Below are 18,663 nucleotides of genomic sequence, written 5' to 3' on the forward strand. Positions count from 1 at the left end.
CATTGATCCGAATGCCCGAACAACGGGCTCTGCTGACCTCAGCACGCGCCAAGTGCAAAGTCCACTGGCCCTGTCTGGGACTAGCGTCGCCGGATGACGCTCAGGCAGGACTCGGTCGGTGCCTGGCAAATACACTCCCAATCCACTCCGCCCGTGATTCATCCGAATCCATAGCCTTCCCCATGGATATAACCTGCTGATTCTCTGCATTCCTTTCCTTCTTCTTTCCTACCAACCCCCCCCCCCCCTCCTCCCTCCCACCATGTCCCTCACCCTCAAACTCTCCTCCCTCGTCATCCGCACCCTCTCCAAGCCCATCGCCGTATGTCAAACCCACCCACCACCCTTGCAGTCCCCCTCCCGCTGCCCGTCTCAGTCTCAGTCTCACTAACCCCTCCCTCTCAGAACCAACTCAAAGCCCAAGCCCGCGAACATGAACGCTTCCGCCGAATCTGCGTCTCCATGGCGCAAGGTCTGCACCAGATCGACATGCGCCTCCGCCTAGGCAGCATCCGAGACACCGCGGCGTCCGAAAAACGCGCCGCCGCCGACGCGGCGCTCCGCAAACTCAAACCGTCCTCGCCGACCGCGAAGACCGAAGCCGAGGCCAGGGCCGAAGAGGCCGCGATAGCGAAGGCGAAAGCGGCGGCGGAGGAAGCCGCCAAGCCAGCCCCCAAACCGCATATCCGGCCGTTGTCCGAGTCGAAGGCGATCGAGTCCGGGGCCACGTTCATCAGCGAGACGTTTCTGTTCCTGGTCGCGGGAGGGTTGATTGTGTTTGAGTCGTGGAGGTCGCGGAGGAAGGAGACCACGCGGAGGGAGGATGTGGAGTCGAGACTGGCGGAGTTGGAGCAGTCGGAGCGTGCGGCCAGGGAGGCCCTGTTGGCGCTGGAGAAGGAGGTGCTCCTGCAGAAGGCGAAGCAGGGTGGTTTGGCGAAGACCGCGCCGAGGATTCTGCCTCGTGCCGTTTGGGATGTGCAGCCGGAGGAGGTGAAGGAGCCTGAGGAGCCGGGCTTGTTGTCGTGGATTGTCTCGTATCTGCCCTTTGGGGAGAGCGCGGAGCAGCAGGCTGAGTCGGTCATCAAGGAGAGCAGGACGGCGAAGCCTGAGGAGACCGGACCGCGTGCACCGGTGTTTGAAGCGGAACCGAAACCGAAACCCAAACCGACGGAGGAGAAGGCGCAATAAGGCGTGTCAGTTGGTGTACATATCGGTATAGACTTGGGCGATATATGGTGTGGTGTATACTTGGCGTTGTTTTGGATACCCTTCTCATGTGGCGAGGACGAGCGGCGTACATAGACTAACTACCTAATTCACTCCTCTCTTCTCCAATCCGCCGCTCTCTACTCTCTCTCTCTCTCTCTCCCTCTCTCTCTCTCCCTCTCTCTCTCTCCCTCTCTCTCATCTACGTCTCGCCATGGAAACCACCCCCTCTGTTCCGGGCATATACTGCTCGTCCCTCCGCGCACGTCCCATCTGGAGAGTCCTCGGTCCCATTCTAGCTGCGTCGACGAACATGGCGGGTTTGTCCCTTCTATTGGAACTGATTTCTCCGAAGCATCTGACAGGTCGCTAGAGGGTAGACTGCCCGGATGTGACTTCCGCTTTTCCCTGGGGAATGGCGAAACGCTGAGCCTTCTCCTCCTCGCTCCGTCAACTGTGAGCGACACCCAGAGCGCGATCGCCAGACTGCAGTCGACCGGCACATGGGCTGCGGGGAAGAAAGCCGTCGCGCTTCTGCTCTCCGAGGAGCCGTTCAGCAGCGCGAGCGGGAAATGTAGCCTGGATGGAATATTGAGGTTGCAAGTCCTGTACGACTCGATTTGTGTCACTTGGTTGATTGATCTACTATGCTTATGATTATTGTACTCCGTATAGGATGGTCGAATCTCTCCCCGCCATGTTGCCGATCATTCCCGTTGCGGATGCAGCGTGTCTCCTGGCCGCCGTTCAGGGATATATATCCAGCTTAACGGACACTTGAGGATGCTACTGATTTTAACCCGGATCCAGCCATCATGATGTACATAGTACTGTCTTTGTTAATTTGTTATGTGATGTTTCCTATAACTAACTCACCCCAGTTTCGAATCGCAATCAAACGTTGTTCATTCGATTATCCATGAGATGCACTGCCCGTCCACATGATCCCATCTGTTGCAATATCAAAACTGATCTGGAGCCAAGACAAAGTCCTCTTAGCCATATCCCGGAAGAACACACTCCTTGTATGGCGGGGGAATGGAATGAACAACCAATGTGTCAAACCCAGTATCATTCAGTATCACACCTCCTCAGGTATCTGGACACCTTTTTTGCCGAGTGGTCTTTTTGGTCTGTCGCAATGCGACAAAGGACCCATACAAGGTAGGTCGACTGGGCAGGAAGAACCAAAACGATGCCCTTTCCAGCGCCAGCCACACTTCCAGCTAGGCCACCAGCAAGCAAGCAGTGGCTAGATACGGAGTAGTAAGCAACAAAAACACATCGTCATAGCAATTAATCAACCCTCCAGGATCGTCTAGACCCCTTTGTTCGTACGAAATAGTCCGTACATCTCGTCATCTCGCCATATCACGTGTGGTTGCCCAACCTCGCGGACAAGAAACAATCAGATCGAGGGGGTTGTTAGGTAGGAATGGCCGGCCAAAAATATATCTGGCGACTGCGAGGGAAGGACGACGAGTGGAGACCGAGACCACCGGGTTCCCCCTGTCGGGAGGGGCAGCCGCAGTGATCGCCAATCAGTGATTGTGCTATGTACACGACAGAAGGCACTGGAAGTAGTGTATTTAGTAGTAGATAACTATTTGCTTAGAAGAAACCGGGAAAGAGGCGGCAGGAATGGATGGGCCTGCAGGGGTGACGTAGGGAGGGATTATTATTATTATTATTATGAGTACAACCACCCAGTCAGACGGAAATCACGGTGGCGGTGGCCTCAGGCAGCAGCAGCAGCAGCAGCAGCGGCGGCGGCGGCGGCGAACGTGCGTGCGTGCCTGGGGCAGGCAGGCGGTCTCCATCTGGGCTTCGGATGGGTGGCCGGCCCAGCAACCAGTTGGGCTAGCGCCAGGGACCAGGGGGAGGGGCAGGCTGTAGGCAGGCTGGAGATGGCTGGACCTGGGGAGGGGAGGGATGGGATGGGATGGGATGGGCTGGTCGGGTCTGGTCTGGTCTGGTCTGGTCGGGTCGGGTCTGGTCTGTAGAGTCGAGTAAGAAGAGTCAGACGAGTACGCAGCTGGGGAGAGGGGGAGAGAGAACCGGGGACGAGGATCGGGTAGCGGGCGAGGATTGCGCGTATCTGTGAGGCAGGGCACCAACTGTGGCGCAGGCCCATCGGTCCGCCCGCCGAATAACAGTCGTACTACTTGCACTTCCTCCACCACCCGCAGGCACCCTTCGTCATTCTCCCTCTCCCTCTCCCTCTCTCTCCTCCTCTTCCTCTCCTCTCCCCCCCTCATAACTTCACCACCACCAAATACTCTTCCTCTCTTCCTCTCCCTCTCCCTTTCTACCCCCACTCCCTCTGCGGTCCCCCCCCCCTCCCCCCTCTCCTCTCACTTCCTGGAATGAACCATCTGCCCGCGCCGTTCATTCCCTCGCTCCAATCCCATCCGCCTATTCCCCGTGCCTACTGATAGGCCAGATATCGTGACGCTTGGGCGCAACTCCCCGGGAGGTCGGAAGCCACAATCATGGTGAGTCCCCATCGCCGCGCCCGTCCGATCCGACCCGACGGGCACTCCTCCGGACCCTCCTAACCGCGCTCTCCACCAGGGTCACTCACGACGTCCTGCCGGCGGGGAGAAGAAGAGTCGCGGCTTCGGTCGCTCCAAGGCCGCCGACGTGGGCGACGGGCGCCAGTCCGGCAAGCCCCAGGTCAAGAAGGCCACCTTCGAAAGCACAAAGAAGAAGGAGATCGGTGTCTCCGATCTTACCCTGCTCAGCAAGATCTCCAACGAGGCCATCAACGAGAACCTGAAACTCCGCTTCGAACATGACGAGATCTACGTAAGCCTTCCTTCCGAGACATGGGCCGCGATGTCTGCCGCTGACCGCGGACGCTGACCACCACAGACATACATTGGACATGTGCTGGTGTCCGTCAACCCGTTCCGGGACTGTAAGTGCCCAAAGTGCCCCAGTGCCCCTGAGCGCACGCATCTCGGATCGCGGCTAACCTCCCCCTTATCTAGTGGGCATCTACACCGATACCGTCCTCGATTCGTACCGCGGGAAGAACCGCCTCGAAGTCCCCCCGCACGTCTTCGGCGTGGCTGAGTCCGCCTACTACAACATGAAGTCGTACAAGGATAACCAGTGTGTGATCATCTCCGGCGAGTCGGGTGCCGGCAAGACCGAGGCGGCGAAGCGCATCATGCAGTACATCGCCAGCGTCTCCGGCGGCACCGACTCCTCCATCCAGCAGACGAAAGACATGGTGTTGGCCACCAACCCGCTGCTGGAGTCGTTCGGAAACGCCAAGACCCTGCGCAACAACAACTCCTCGCGCTTCGGGAAATACCTCGAGCTGGAATTCAACGCCGCCGGCGAGCCCGTCGGCGCCAACATCACCAACTACCTGCTGGAGAAGTCCCGCGTCGTCGGCCAGATCACCAACGAGCGGAATTTCCACATTTTCTACCAGTTCACCAAGGCCGCCCCGCAGAAGTATCGAGGTATGCACCCCCCCCGCGGCCGTCGCGCCCGCTGACCAGTCTAGATACCTTCGGTGTGCAGCAGCCCCAGTCCTATGTCTACACCAGCAAGTCCAAGTGCTTCGATGTGCCGGGCGTCGACGATACCGCCGAATTCCAGGACACCATCAACGCCATGGGCGTCATCGGCATGTCCGAGGCCGAGCAGGATAACGTGTTCCGCATGCTGGCCGCCATCCTGTGGATCGGTAACGTCTCGTTCAGCGAAGATGACTCCGGCAACGCCGCCATCACCGATCAGTCGGTCGTCAACTTCGTCGCGTACTTGCTGGAGGTCGATGCTGCGCAGGTCAACACGGCGCTCACGATCCGCCTGATGGAGACAGCCCGCGGCGGGCGCCGAGGGTCGGTCTACGAGGTGCCGCTGAACACGACGCAGGCGCTGGCAGTGCGCGATGCGCTGGCTAAGGCCATCTACTTCAACCTGTTCGACTGGATCGTCGGCCGCGTCAACTCCTCGCTGACCGCCCGGGGCTCCGTCACCAACTCCATCGGAATCCTGGATATCTACGGGTTCGAGATCTTCGAAAAGAACTCGTTCGAGCAGCTGTGCATCAACTACGTGAACGAGAAGCTGCAGCAGATCTTTATCCAGCTGACGCTCAAGGCGGAGCAGGATGAGTACGAGCGCGAGCAGATCCAGTGGACCCCGATCAAGTACTTCGACAACAAGGTTGTGTGCTCGCTGATCGAGGACAAGCGGCCGCCCGGCGTCTTCGCGGCCCTGAACGACGCTTGTGCGACCGCGCACGCCGACTCAGGTGCGGCAGACAATACGTTCGTCGGCCGACTCAACTTCCTGGGCCAGAACCCCAACTTCGAGAGCCGCCAGGGCCAGTTCATCGTCAAGCACTATGCGGGCGACGTCAGCTACGCGGTGGAGGGGATGACTGACAAGAACAAGGACCAGCTGCTGAAGGATCTGCTGAACCTGGTGGGCTCCAGCGGCAACCCGTTCGTGCACACACTGTTCCCCAACCAGGTGAACCAGGATGACAAGCGGCGTCCACCCACGGCCAGCGACAAGATCAAGGCGTCGGCCAACGATCTAGTGGCGACTCTGATGAAGGCTCAGCCGTCGTACATCCGAACCATCAAGCCGAACGACAACAAAGCGCCCCGGGAATACAACCAAGGCAACGTGCTGCACCAGATCAAGTATCTGGGTCTGCAGGAGAACGTGCGCATCCGCCGCGCGGGCTTCGCCTACCGCCAGACGTTTGATAAATTCGTGGAGCGCTTCTACCTGCTGTCGCCCAAGACGTCCTACGCCGGTGACTACACGTGGACGGGCGACTCGATTTCGGGCGCGCGCCAGATCCTGAAGGACACGAGCATCCCCAGCGAGGAGTACCAGATGGGCATCACCAAGGTGTTCGTCAAGACGCCGGAGACGCTATTTGCCCTGGAGGCCATGCGCGACCGGTACTGGCACAACATGGCGATCCGCATCCAGCGGGCCTGGCGCAACTACCTGCGCTACCGCGCGGAGTGCGCCACTCGCATCCAGCGGTTCTGGCGCCGGATGACAGGTGGACTGGAGTTCATCAAGCTGCGGGACCAGGGACACAAGGTGCTGCAGGGCAAGAAGGAGCGTCGCCGGATGAGTCTGATCGGGTCGCGGCGGTTCCTCGGCGACTACGTCGGGGTGGGCAACAAGGGAGGGCCGGGCGAGATGATCCGCAACGGTGCAGGCATTAGCGGTATGTGTCTGTGGACTGTCTGTGAACGTGTTGCTAACGAGAGTAGGATCGGAGGATATCCTGTTTACCTGCCGTGGTGAAGTGTTGATTTCGAAATTCGGGCGGTCCAGCAAGCCGTCCCCGCGCATCTTTGTTCTGGTAGGTCTGACCCGGAAGTTGTCCAGTCGAACCATGCTGACCAGCAGACCTCCAAAAATGTATATATCGTGGCACAAACGTTGGTGAACAACCAGCTGCAGATCGCCTCGGAGCGGACGATACCCATCGGCGCTATTAAGTCGATCAGCACATCGAACCTGCAGGATGACTGGTTTTCGATCGTGGTGGGAGCGCAGGAGCCAGACCCTCTGTTGAACTGCGTATTCAAGACGGAGTTTTTCACGCACCTCAGCAATGCACTGCGGGGCCAGCTGAACCTGAAGATAGCGGATCAGTAAGCCTCTCGTCCCCTTTCCTCTCTTTTCCGCTTTCCTTTTTTTCTTGCTCTTGGTCAGAGCAAGCTTAGCTAACGACTGCAGCATCGAATACAACAAGAAGCCCGGCAAGCTGGCGACGGTCAAGGTGGTCAAGGACCCTGGTGCCGGCGTCGACAGCTACAAGAGCAGCACCATCCACACCAGCGCCGGTGAGCCGCCGAGCTCCGTCTCGAAGCCCACGCCCCGCCCGAAGCAGGTCGCCGCGCGCCCTGTGACCACCGGCAAGCTGCTGCGTCCGGGCGGCCCGGGCGGTGGCCCGTCGAAGCTGGCCTCCCGACCGGCGCCTCCACGCCAGCCCTTGCCCGCTCGCCCCCAGCCTCAGGCCGCTGTTGTACCACCGCCAGCGCCGCAGCCAGCGGCCCAGCCTGTCGCGCGGCCGGTCCCGCAGCCGGTTGCTGCGCTCTCCGGACACACGCGCAACGCATCGTCAGGATCCGCCCGTGGGCCGCCGCCACCGCCGCCGGCCAGCCCGCCGGCGCAGAAGAAGCCGACGGCGAAGGCGCTGTACGACTTCAACAGCGACCAGACCAACGAGCTATCGATCCGGGCGGGTGACATTGTGCAGATTGTATCGAAGGAGGGAAATGGTACGTATACATACACCACCCAAACCTCTTTTGCTGCTCTAGTACTCGAACCTGGCTAATTGTGTAGGATGGTGGTTGTGCATGAACGCAGCGACATCGGTGCAGGGCTGGACACCAGAGGCATACCTGGAGGAGCAGGTTGCGGCGACGCCCAAGCCCGCGCCGCCACCGCCGCCGCCGGCCGCACCGCGGGCGAACGGGGCCGTGGCAGCCGCCAAGTCGAAGCCCGCGCCCCCGGCTCCGCCGATGAAGCGGCCCAACATGGCAGGACGCAAGGTGGCGCCGACGCCGCCGCCGGCGCCGCGGGACAGCGCGGTGAGCATGAACTCGCACGACTCGTCGGGCGGCAGCGGGCGGGGGACGCCGAACAGCGCGTCGAACGCGAGTCTGGCGGGCGGGCTGGCGGAGGCGCTGAAGGCGCGGCAGCACGCGATGCAGGGGCACCAGGATGATGATGATGAGTGGTGAAGACGGCCGATCACAGACAGCGAGCGATAGAGAACTCATACATGTATGTAGCGTGAGACGAGAATAAGACTAGATGTATATACATACTCGATGTAGATGGAGAGTAAGTCGTGATCATGATCATGATAAATAGACAGATTGTACGTGCAACCCCATAGTATGAACAATATCAAGAATATGCTCATGAACCAGAGTATAAATATCAAACAACCACCCCCCCTCGTAAACATCCACGCATATACACAGCCTATCCATTCAAATCCACCAATTCAACCCTCCTCTCATCCAAAGACTCAACCTAACCTTGCTTCGTCTTAAGTCTCACGTCCAAAACTCAAGTCTCAAGCTCAAACCAAGGTCGAACGAAGTTGAGGAGAAAAGTTGAGAAGTTGAGAAGTTTACAAAAACTTACTCGCCAAACTCATCAACCCCGCCGGACCGCCCGTGCCACTCGACCCGCTCCCCTTCAGGTACATCTTAAACGCCATCTCCGCGGCCGAGTTGATGGCCGATTGCTTGGAGCCGGACTAATCCTCACGAACAAAGACAGACACAAACAGTTAGCAAGATTCCGGAATAGCCGGCAGGGGAACTGCAAAACAAGCATCATGATAATCACAATCACGATCAAAAAAAAAAAAAAAAATTGATAGTGATAACAACAACAATCACAAACCAGAAAGGTGAAACAAGAAAGAAAGAAACATACCACATTGCCCCCCCCCGCATTCTCCTCCCACAGCTTCCCGGCCTGCGCCATCGCCATCCCAATAAACTCATTCTTGTCGCCGCTTCCCCCGCCCGACGAGAACATCTTCAGCGCTTGCATCGCGGCTCCCGCGCCGAGGGAGCTGCTGTCGTGCTGTTGCTGTTGTTGCTGTTGCTGCTCACCACCATATCCACCGCTGCCACCACCGTTGTAAAGGGCTTGGTGGGATTGCACGAGATGCTCCTCGTCGATGTCGTCGGATTGCTCGGCGATCTGGGACTTGCGCTCGGAGAGGAAGGACAGCGCGGAGGAGAACAGCGAGGGGTCGGTCGAGGAGTGGTTGTTCTGGGCGTGGGTTTGGGCGGAGGTGAAGTCGCCGAGTTCGGAGGAGAGGGCGGAGGAGATGAGGTTGGAGAAGGACATTTTGGGAGGGTCTTTCTTTCTTTCTTTCTTTCTTTCTTTCTTTCTTTGTTTCTTTGTTTGTTTGTTTGTTTGTTTGTTTGGCTTGGGTTCGGGTTCGGGTTCGAGGGTGGTTGGTTTGGGGGTGAGAGGGATTATAGATGATGGGGGAGAGGAAGGGAGGGAGAGGAGGAGAGGAGGGGAGAAGGGGAGGTAAAGAAGGTAACTAAGGGTAAAGTGCCCGGGTGGGGGGTTTTACGTAGGAGGGGTTGGTGGCGGTGCAGGGTATCGTTACGGTACTGTATTATGTGGGACTGGGTGGGGTTGATTGGGTTAGGCTGGTTTGATGATTGGGTTGGTCGTGTATGGTACTGTATTGGATGTACCAGATCGGCGGTGGGGCATTCAGCTGCCAAGCCACAGTCTTTACTAGCAGGACTATTGAAGACTATCGAGGGGATGGTATGACTGTACGCTGTCGAGCAAACCGAGGAAAGAGTCAAGAAAAGAGTAATGAGTAGTATGTCCATTTGGTATGCAGACTAACAGATAAACAAGTGGTATCTACGCTAAATCACAGCTCCGCCCATGCACACCATCCCATCACATCCCATCCAATCCCTGTCACCATCAACAACCCACTACAACAGCTGCAGCTCCAGCCCAACACAACTCAACTCAACTCACTGCTGCTGCTGCTAAAGCAGCAACATCTCATGCTCCTCATCACTCGTATTCCACAAGAACCGTAACTGCCGCTCGCGCTCACTCAACAAGCACCGCGGATCCTCGTCCAGTCCAGCCCCCCTCACCCATTCATTCGCGCGATCGCGCAGCCCAAACCGTTGCCCCCACTGTCGCCGCTCATACTCTAGGAAGCCCCCGAAGTGTTCATCCGTGTTGGCGACCCAGATGGAACTGCCGTCTGGGGCATAGTCCGCGCCCCCGATCTCCCCGAAGAAGTCGTGCACCTGGCGGCTCTGGTACGTCTGCGCGTTGACGATGGCGATGCGGTCGGCCGGCTCGCACAGCAGCAGGGTGCGCGGGCCGCCGCCGACGGGCGACCACCGCAGGGACCGGTACCCCGCGACGTCCGACTCGATCTTCTGGATCATCCCCCACGTGCGCGCGTCCCAGATGATCACCGATTTGTCTTGATTGCTGGTCGCGATGTGGTGCATGTCGGGCGACCAGGCGCAGGCGAACCCGAAGTCGCGGTGTCCGCGGAGGGGGTGCACGGGGCGGCCGGTGTCGGCTTCGACGACCCAGGCGTCGGACGAGTCGCCGATTAGGACTCGGAGGCGGCCGTCGGGCGAGGTGGAGGTGCAGTTGATGGCGCGGGACAGTTCGTGGTCTAGCACGAAGGTGTTCGTCTCGCAGTCCAGCACCCGCAGGTGGCGGTCGTTGGATGCGAAGATGCCCATCGGCGAGCATTTCGTCCGGCTCGGCACGATGTCGATGTGGTTGGTGATCCCGTTCGGGTCCTTCGTCACGTAGCCTTGCGCCGCCGCGCCCGCCCCCCGCACCGCGTACTCCCCCGAGAACCCCCCCGCGATGGTCAGGTCGTGCGCCGACTTCATCGTCGAGATCTTGACCGGCCCCGCCAGCCCCGACTCCACCGCCGGGCTGGCCAGGTCGATCAGACACGTCAGGTCGTTGTACGCCGGCACCCACGAGTACACCTTGGACTCGTGCGCGAAGTGCACCGTGTTGTACGCCACCACCGACATCAGGTTCCGCAGCTGGAAGTGCTCGATGCTGGCCTTGTGTTCTGTGTACATCGCCTTCCCCCGGAAGTATCCCTCCTCCTGCGGGAGCCGCGCTCCCGGCCGCTGCCCCGAGTACTCCAGGTTGTGGTATGACGTGTAAGATTGGTCGCGCAGGAGCCGCGCAAACGACCGCTTGATCCGCAGCGTGTCCCACCAGGGGATCTGCTGGAGATCGAAGTCCTGCGTCAGCCCCGGCGGTCGTATCATCTGCGCCGGCGGGATCCACCCCATCAGCTGCACGATGGCACTGCGCGGCAGTTGTGCAGGCGACTGGGAAAAGCTGGGCATCGAGCCCGCCGACGCGCACAGCCAGTGGGCGATAAATTGGTCAACGTTAAGGTTCCGTTCGCGGGCTGCCATGGTTAGCTGCATCCCAACACACTCACTCCGAGAAGACGTACTGGTTCCCACGACCGGGTCTGCAAAATGCGGTTCCCCCGTCGGATCGGCGTTGCTCGAGTCCTCGCCCTCCGAGAATGCGTTGCTGTAGTCGTCGCGCACCGAGCCCACCAAGTCTGACAGCGGCGGACCGTATCCTGGGCTGTATCCCTGGTAGAAATCCTCCAGGTCGACCTCCGACAGCGTGCTGGTGTCGTGGCGGGCGCGGAGGTCGTCGTCTAGGTCCCCGTAGTCCCCATCGTCCGAGTAGAACTTGTGCGTATCGTCCGGATCGTCATCCTCCGACAACGTCGTCAGCCGGTCGTCCACCGAGGGCTCGTAGTCCATGATCATGTCGGTCGCATCCTCGGTGTCGCTGGAGAGGGTGGAGGCGATGGGCGCGGGGCGGGGGTTTTCAAATGGGGAGAGGGCGGCCAGACCAACGTGTCCGCCCAGGTAGGGCTCCAGCGGGACGCCACCCATCTCCGACAGCGCGTCCGTCATTTCCGAGTCGGAGAGGTACCACTCCCCGGACGGCGAGGACGGGTTGGGCAGGGCGCCCGGGTCGGGCACGCGGTCGGGGGGTAGGCGAAGTCGTCGCGCTCGATGGCCGCTTGGACGGTCTCGGCCATGGCGGCGTACGACCCCTCATGGAACTCAAGGACGTTCGGATAGTGCGGGACCGCCAGGAAGGCGGAGACGGCCGATTCGCTCGAGGGGAGATGCTCCGAGACGACCGTGGCACTGTGGGCGGCCAGAACGGCGGCAGAGGGGCCGGGGTCGGGCGCGTCCGCGGCGACGACGACGCCGGGGGGGTCGTCTCTGGAGGACGACATGTTGATGGGTGTGGCGGAGGCGATTGGAAGGGAGGAAGAGGAGGGGTCAGCGAGCCGAGGGTGCGACGATCTGGGGATGTTGCATGACGAAGGGCTGGCAGATGATGGCGGGAAATCGGGCTCAGCCGGGCCAGGCATTGACAATCGTGTTGGGGTTCGCTTCGGGCGGTGGCGAATAAACAAGATTGGGAAGTGGGAAGGCTGAGTTGGGGATAGCAGCGGGTGCAGCGGGGGGGGGGAAGGGGGGGGGTCCGGGCGTGATTGGCAGCCCGGGGGGGGGGGGGGGGGGAACACAGGCGCACGTTGCTGTTCTGGATGCAATCAAAAATGCGACCAGCACGTATCTATACCGTGTACAGTAGTGGATTGGTAATGATTGAATCCCGGTGCGTCTCCTCCCCCACACGGAGGGCGGTGATGGTGTTGTGCCAGGTGGTGGGTAGAAGCAACAAAGAAAAATAGCAAGGATGGTGGTGTGGTTGTAGTGTACAGATAGGGAGTAAGTAATGTAAGTAGTAATGTAAGTAAAATGTAGAGCGGGGATGCAGTCCGACAGGGAGGGCGAATCCCAAGCGGCAGGGCGGCGTCGCACGGGGGGAACACGAGGAGAGGAGAGCCTCCGGGTTGACTCGGATGGGCGCAGCCCGAGTTAAATAACAATAATAAGGATGGATAGTCACGAGGATTCCCGGAAAGATCGAGGGGGGAGATTCGATGGGATGCAGAGGGATGCAGAGAGATGCAGAAGGATGCAGAAGGATGCAGATGCAGCGATGCAGGAGAGAAGAAGAGGGGAAGGAAACGGAGAAGACGGAGGCGGACTCGAGATGGACTCGAGGTGAGACTCCAGATGGTTGGCTGACACCTCAGACACCTCAGGCAAGACACGCGGGACTGCCTTTGTGCCTGACTATTAAGGCATACAACTACCATCATGCTCACCTCAGGCTCACCTCAGGCTGCTCGGTCATCACGCATTCATTCGTCAGTATCGCATCCGCTTTACACAGTACAAGAATTCCCTGCCTGTCCCTCGACCAAACCAGTCATCTCACTGTGCGGTCGACGCAAGGATCGCCCTCACCCCTCGTTAATTACAGTCCCCCCCCCATTACCCAAACTAGCTACAGTAGAAAAAAAAATAAATAAAAAAAGTCAAATCGCAATAGTACATCCGTCGTAAATCATGAACCGTCCGAAATATATACCCCATCACATCACCCCGAGTACGGGTCGTACCCCGTCCAGGTGGGCTGCATCCGCTGGCGACGATCTACATTCATCTGGTGTCAGCATCTATCTGGTCCTGGTGAACTGTAACTGTTCCTGCAAGGGATGCAGACGTACCCTTCTCAAAGTCCCGCCACCGCTTCATCGTGATCTGGCTGCTGTCGAACTCGCCCTCCCCGGCCTCATGGCCCTTGTCCTTCCCGTCCGACGTCTGCCGCGTGTCGCCCCAGCTGAAGTCGTCGAACTTCCAGAACGAGTACGTCGGCAGGATGAAGTTCCACACCGGCAGCGACATCAGGTAGATCATCATCCACCACACGTAGATCAGCTTGTGCGCCGTCACCACCACCAGCACGCCCGGCAACCCCAGGATCAGCGCCAGCAGCACCAGCGGGATCACCTGCACCGGCTTGTGCACGATCGAGTTGATCACCACGTAGAAGGTGAAGGCAATGGCCGCCGGCAGCACCAGCGTGCCCACCAGCTCGATGAAGATGACGAACTGCATGCTGAAGCAGAACGTCCCGCACAGGTCGCGCACCAGCACTAGCTCCATCAGGTTGTGCACCGTGCTGTTGATCCACCGCCGCCGCTGCGACAGCAGCACCGAGAACCGGTCCGGCACCTGTGTCTTGCACACGGCCTGCGGCACGAAGATCTGCTTGCGCTTCGGGAACGTCCGCAGCATCAGCGTCGTCAGGTACCGGTCCTCTCCCAGCAGCAGCAGGTTCTTCTTGTGTAGCGTGTCCACCACGTTCTCCGAGTAGTGTTCCACCACGTCCGGGTTCGCCAGGATCGGCACCCAGTAGTTCTGGCCCCCCTTCGGTGCCTTGATCCGATACATCGAGAAGCATCCGGGCAGGCACGTCACACCTCCGAACACCGACTCGAACGCTTTGGCCTGGTGGTGCGACACGAAGTACTCAAACACCTGGATCATCGTCACCCAGCTGTCCGTCTTGTTAGCGATCTTCGTCTCCCCGCACAGCCCCATCACGTCCGGGTCCTTGACCATCGCCGAGATCATATGCGTCAGGCTGTCCGGGAACACCTTGGTATCCGCGTCTACCATCAGCACCACCTCGTAGAAGTCCGGCGAGATCCCCGTCACCTGCCACAGCCCGTTGAACATCTCGTACTCCAGCTCCGTCATCCGCTCGTCGAACATCACCTTCTGCAGGAACGACATCAGGATGATCTGACTGTCTCGCTTGCCGCGGTTGCCCGGCTTGGACTTGGTCGCTTCGGCCGGCGTGCCGCACTTGACGATGATCATCATCGGCACCCGCTGCTGCTTTTCCTCCGGGATGATCGAGTCCGCCCCGTAGTCGTAGAAGCCCGCATACACCTTAGACATGTTGTGCCGCTTCGACCCGCTGGCCACCGCCACGTACGAGAACGGCTGCACCTCGTCCTTCGGGATGATCGGGTCGCGCATCATGCGCAGCACGATCTCCGGCGTGGAGTACTTCTCGCCCTTGCCCTTGATCATTCCGTCACAGATCACGAGGATCGTCTTGTGGCTGTTGGGATAGTCCGTCATCGCGATCGAGTCCAGCGTCGTGCGGATTCCGTCCGCCCCCTCCGAGTAACAGGTCACCAGGCAGAGCGAATGCGCCAGCGGGAACCCGTAGGGCTGCCATTCCGGCGGCGGTTGGGGGATCACCCCCTCGTGGACATATCCGCCTAGAGGGGCTTCCGAGTCCAGCATGGCCGTGGAGTACCGTGATTCCTGCCCACCCAGCGCCAGACTCGATCGGCTAGCCGATGGGCTGCCTCCGCTGCTGTTATACTGGTGCTTGTATACGGAGTTGGTCGCGCCTGGCACCAGCCGCGTGGTCGAGTTCTGACTGGCCATGGTGACGTACTGGTATTTCTGTTTCCCCCCGTTGCTGACTGTGTACGGGCTCGAGAACCGCGACGTCGTGGGCAGGAAGCTGGCGCGTTTGCTGGACCGATCGAGCATGCTGTGTTCCGCGATGCGCGGCCCGGGTCGATAGATGTCATTGGACCAGTCTTCGATCTGCTGGTTGCGCGTCTTGGAGTCCGTCCCCATACTGGTCTTGGTGGCGGCGTACTTGGAGGAGAGAAACCACTGGAAGAAGACGGCGAACAGGAACTTCAGCACGGTGATCGACAGGATGAAGATCAGCGAGACGTAAAGCACGACCTTGGATGCGATGCAGCCGACCGTGTCAGTGTCGATACTGCCCACCTTGATGATCTGGGACAAACACTCGCCGATCTTCTTTTCCTCGCCAGTCTGCAGGTAGTAGGTCAGGTCGACGCCACGCACCGCGGAGTTCTCGCGGAGCTCGTCAAACTTGGCCGGATAGCTAACCTGCGACGTGTTGAACCACCGCAGAAGGTTGAGGTCCAGAACGTCCCCGGAGTAGACGGCCAAGTTCCGGCTCATATTTTTGGTGTCGTCCCACGTGAAATAGACATCACCCGAGCTCTTCAGATCGTAGAAAGCCTTGCGCGCCTTCCCGGCGGTGTGGCAGGCCCAGCCAAGGTAGTACGGTACGGTGAAGTTGGGTTCGGAAGAGCCGTCTTGGTTGAAGGCGTTGCACGGGAAATACCAGGCCAGGTCCCCGTCCGAATTCGTGGGCACATCCGATCCTTCGGCGAGGGTAATGAGGTTCTTGCACGCTCCGTTGACCTCCTGGAAGAAAAAGCTTCCATCCTGGCCTCCGTATTTGTGAGGGAGGTCATACAGCACGTTGGATCCCGCCGGGATGCCCGCCGCCGCAGGATGCGTTGAGTGGGACAGGTCGTAGGCCTGTCCGTGGAAGATCATGTAGTTATCACTGACCTCATTGATCCGCATCCGCGTCGGGGGGGTCCGGCACACAGTCGCTGTAAACCCGAACGTGAGGAACCCCACGAACGCTCCGATGAGCAGAATAATACTGATCAGGCCGATCTTCTCGCGCCAGGCGCTGCGTTGGGCCTTCTGCGGCATGCCAAAGCACTTCATGACGAAGTCAGGCGCCCAGAACGTGATGATCGCGCAGTACGTGGCCCATGGGCTGGGCGGGCGAACCTGCTCGAGCGCTTCCTGCCGTCGCTTTTCCGCAACGGCTCTCTTGGTCATCTTGCGCGACGACCGCCGCTTCTTGATTCGACGTCGAGTAGTGGGCCGGTCGGTAGACTTGTTAACGTTCCCTTCCGTTACGTACACTCCGTCTTTACCTCGGTAATCCATACTCCGCGAACTGTTTGTCTCGGCTTCCCCCTCCGCTCCCAGCATGGGTTCATCCCCCGTTGTCGAAGGCTTGGTGGGCATGCTCTGCGATTTCTGGCGATAGTGGTAGTTGGGATGGCTCGGATCGACCCTATTGCGTTCTGGCTTGGAGAAGCTCTTCTTGGGCCGTGACTCTCCCCCTTCGCCTCTTTCTTCATCCACATCCTCCCTTGGCTTGGAGCTGCGTGAGCGGTGATGCCGATGGTGATGGTGACGGTGCCCGGACGGGGAAGCCAATGGGTCATTGTGGCCGCTGCTTTCGTGGGTGCGGTGTCGCCGCCGGGAGGATTCACGTAGGGGGCCGTGGAATTCTTCTCGTCGCGGGGAGGCCTTCCCCGGACGCTGAGGCATCGACATGGCCCTACATCAATCGAGGTAGCGTTAGTTTATTTCCCGAAGCACCTTCCCGTACGGGCGAAAAGCATCCAGTCGCTCCAAGGCTTCTGCGACAGAGATATCGTAGACTGACCTTTACTATCGCATAAGCGGACTGGTGGGTGAGTAAGCCGAGCGATGCGGGGATGGGTTCGACGTAGTACACAGCGCGCTGAATGCTGAATGTTAAACAACGACGCAAGTCACCGACGATTTGGATCACAGAAGGGGTGACAACAGAGATGTAGGATGATCAACAGGAACAAGCGGGCCGCCGAATGGTTGGCGCAGGCAAGCGTCCGCTGATCGCAAATCACCGGCCGAAGCAAGCAGGGAAACCCCGGGAAATAAAGCGAATGGGTCACCGGGAAGGGAAGACAGCTGGAAAAAGCCCCTGCCAAGAAGACTAGGAGAGGAGGACCGGCAATAGCGCGAGCAGATAGCGAGGCGAAGGATGGGCGAGAGGTAGGAAGAGGAGGAGGAGGAGGAGGAGGAGGAGTAGGAGGAGATGGTGGCTCAAAGAAATGGGGAAATGGTGCGGAGGCTGACCCGCGGGACAAGACCGGGGCCTGGCGCCGTAGAGGCACTAACCGTCGCTAGACACCAGTAGTGATTCCAATCCCACCTTGGCTTTCTTGGTCTGGATGGAATGGGAGGATCTACTGAGTAGATAGATGATTTCTCATTCAGGCAATTAGTAGTCGGAGTAGCGTTGAAGTGGCGGTTCAGGCACCCGTCCTGAGGTGGAGGTGGAGGTTGAGGAGAGGGACTGGGGAAGAAGACCTCGAGTTGCCCGTAAACTGGGTGGCCGTTGGTGAGACAGTCAGTATCACGGGTCTGGTCGCCAAGGCTGGCCGTCCGATCTCGATCTCCGGTGAGGAATGCACCCGAGGAATGTGAGATCTGGGATCGGTGGAGGGGGAGGGGGAGGAGGGGGAGGAGGATGATGATGGAGACCAACGTCAACTAACCTGAATAATAATTGCTGGCAGGTTCAGGATCAGGATCCGGATGTATGCCAGATCGTCATATACACAAATAACAGGCCATGTGCCGCAGCGTTGCGTCGCTAGGGGCAATCGGTCGGGGCCAGACCGAGAGCGGGTCTCCCGCCCAATGCCATTGCGCCCAGCCCAGACCCTTTCTAACCCGACCGGGCTAGCTCCCCCGTGTTCCCTCCGCGTCCTTTTTTTGAGGCAGACACTCCCTGGTCCCTGGTCCCTGATCCCTGATCCCTCCTACCCACAATCCACTTCAATGCTCTGCACAGCTGCATATCTACTCTACTCTGCTCGCCGCTCCAACTTCCCACCACCCCTGACGGTTTCTGTGCAGCACCCCCTACCAGGGAACGTGTCGGAACTTACCAATCGCCTGGCATATGCCCGCGTTCTATTTTGGGTGCCCCCCCCAATCCCCGCCACGCACTGCACCATAATTCGCCGCCCGCCACGCTCTGCTGCGGACCAATCTGCTGCCCTCTATTTATACGTGGAAATGTCTCGACGCATTCGAAGCCAATGCGCCTAACCAGCTTTTACCCGGTTCAGCCTATGTCGGTGCCGAGTAGACACACCTCCTACTGCTGTGTGACTTGCGTTGCGATCCTGCCCACTGCAGTCCGGAGCTCCGACAAAAGGGGTGCGAAAAGGGGCGAAGGAAGCACGGAGACCCGAGGCCTAACAAGCAAGAGTAGGTACGGGAGTCATACAAGACTGTCGTATAGCTTCTCCCTAATAAACTTTGGGTAAGAACCCCGGAGAGG

The 18,663-nt window shown here is 59.4% G+C and overlaps 7 protein-coding genes across 7 annotated transcripts; 3 read left to right on the plus strand and 4 right to left on the minus strand.

Moving 5' to 3' along the window:
• The first annotated feature begins 246 nt into the window (after positions 1 to 246).
• Positions 247 to 1,428, plus strand: BO70DRAFT_359495 (OPA3 family protein). Its single transcript, XM_025542553.1, has 2 exons — positions 247 to 322; positions 406 to 1,428. Exons 1-2 carry the CDS (start codon positions 263 to 265, stop codon positions 1,186 to 1,188), a joined length of 843 nt encoding a protein of 280 aa, XP_025402393.1. The 5' UTR covers positions 247 to 262; the 3' UTR covers positions 1,189 to 1,428.
• BO70DRAFT_162942 (uncharacterized protein) lies at positions 1,305 to 2,067 on the plus strand. The gene is made up of 3 exons (XM_025538297.1): positions 1,305 to 1,526; positions 1,580 to 1,814; positions 1,882 to 2,067. The coding sequence occupies exons 1-3, from the start codon at positions 1,421 to 1,423 to the stop codon at positions 1,985 to 1,987; spliced, it is 447 nt and encodes a 148-aa protein (XP_025402394.1). The 5' UTR covers positions 1,305 to 1,420; the 3' UTR covers positions 1,988 to 2,067.
• Positions 2,068 to 3,523: 1,456 nt separating this feature from the next.
• Positions 3,524 to 7,955, plus strand: BO70DRAFT_331085 (class I myosin myoA; the record flags this gene model as incomplete). The annotated part of the gene is made up of 9 exons (XM_025540859.1): positions 3,524 to 3,701; positions 3,781 to 4,014; positions 4,081 to 4,126; positions 4,200 to 4,682; positions 4,727 to 6,424; positions 6,471 to 6,562; positions 6,610 to 6,857; positions 6,943 to 7,487; positions 7,555 to 7,955. The coding sequence occupies exons 1-9, from the start codon at positions 3,699 to 3,701 to the stop codon at positions 7,953 to 7,955; spliced, it is 3,750 nt and encodes a 1,249-aa protein (XP_025402395.1). The 5' UTR covers positions 3,524 to 3,698.
• Positions 7,946 to 9,130, minus strand: BO70DRAFT_359496 (uncharacterized protein). Its single transcript, XM_025542554.1, has 2 exons — positions 8,665 to 9,130; positions 7,946 to 8,482 (listed from the first exon to the last, which is right to left on the minus strand). Exons 1-2 carry the CDS (start codon positions 9,085 to 9,087, stop codon positions 8,354 to 8,356), a joined length of 552 nt encoding a protein of 183 aa, XP_025402396.1. The 5' UTR covers positions 9,088 to 9,130; the 3' UTR covers positions 7,946 to 8,353.
• A 445-nt stretch (positions 9,131 to 9,575) lies between these two features.
• Positions 9,576 to 12,046, minus strand: BO70DRAFT_426852 (WD40 repeat domain-containing protein; the record flags this gene model as incomplete). The annotated part of the gene is made up of 3 exons (XM_025547832.1): positions 9,576 to 11,185; positions 11,234 to 11,823; positions 11,853 to 12,046. The coding sequence occupies 3 exons, from the start codon at positions 12,044 to 12,046 to the stop codon at positions 9,762 to 9,764; spliced, it is 2,208 nt and encodes a 735-aa protein (XP_025402397.1). The 3' UTR covers positions 9,576 to 9,761.
• A 283-nt stretch (positions 12,047 to 12,329) lies between these two features.
• BO70DRAFT_163079 (uncharacterized protein) lies at positions 12,330 to 13,153 on the minus strand. The gene has a single exon (XM_025538298.1). The coding sequence runs from the start codon at positions 12,980 to 12,982 to the stop codon at positions 12,368 to 12,370; it is 615 nt and encodes a 204-aa protein (XP_025402398.1). The 5' UTR covers positions 12,983 to 13,153; the 3' UTR covers positions 12,330 to 12,367.
• A 2-nt stretch (positions 13,154 to 13,155) lies between these two features.
• Positions 13,156 to 17,048, minus strand: chsF (chitin synthase CHS3). The gene is made up of 3 exons (XM_025542555.1): positions 16,993 to 17,048; positions 13,394 to 16,884; positions 13,156 to 13,319 (listed from the first exon to the last, which is right to left on the minus strand). The coding sequence occupies exons 2-3, from the start codon at positions 16,878 to 16,880 to the stop codon at positions 13,264 to 13,266; spliced, it is 3,543 nt and encodes a 1,180-aa protein (XP_025402399.1). The 5' UTR covers positions 16,881 to 16,884; positions 16,993 to 17,048; the 3' UTR covers positions 13,156 to 13,263.
• Positions 17,049 to 18,663: the final 1,615 nt, after the last annotated feature.

This window comes from Aspergillus heteromorphus (genome assembly GCF_003184545.1).
Source record: "Aspergillus heteromorphus CBS 117.55 chromosome Unknown BO70scaffold_4, whole genome shotgun sequence".
Lineage (NCBI taxonomy): Eukaryota > Fungi > Ascomycota > Eurotiomycetes > Eurotiales > Aspergillaceae > Aspergillus > Aspergillus heteromorphus.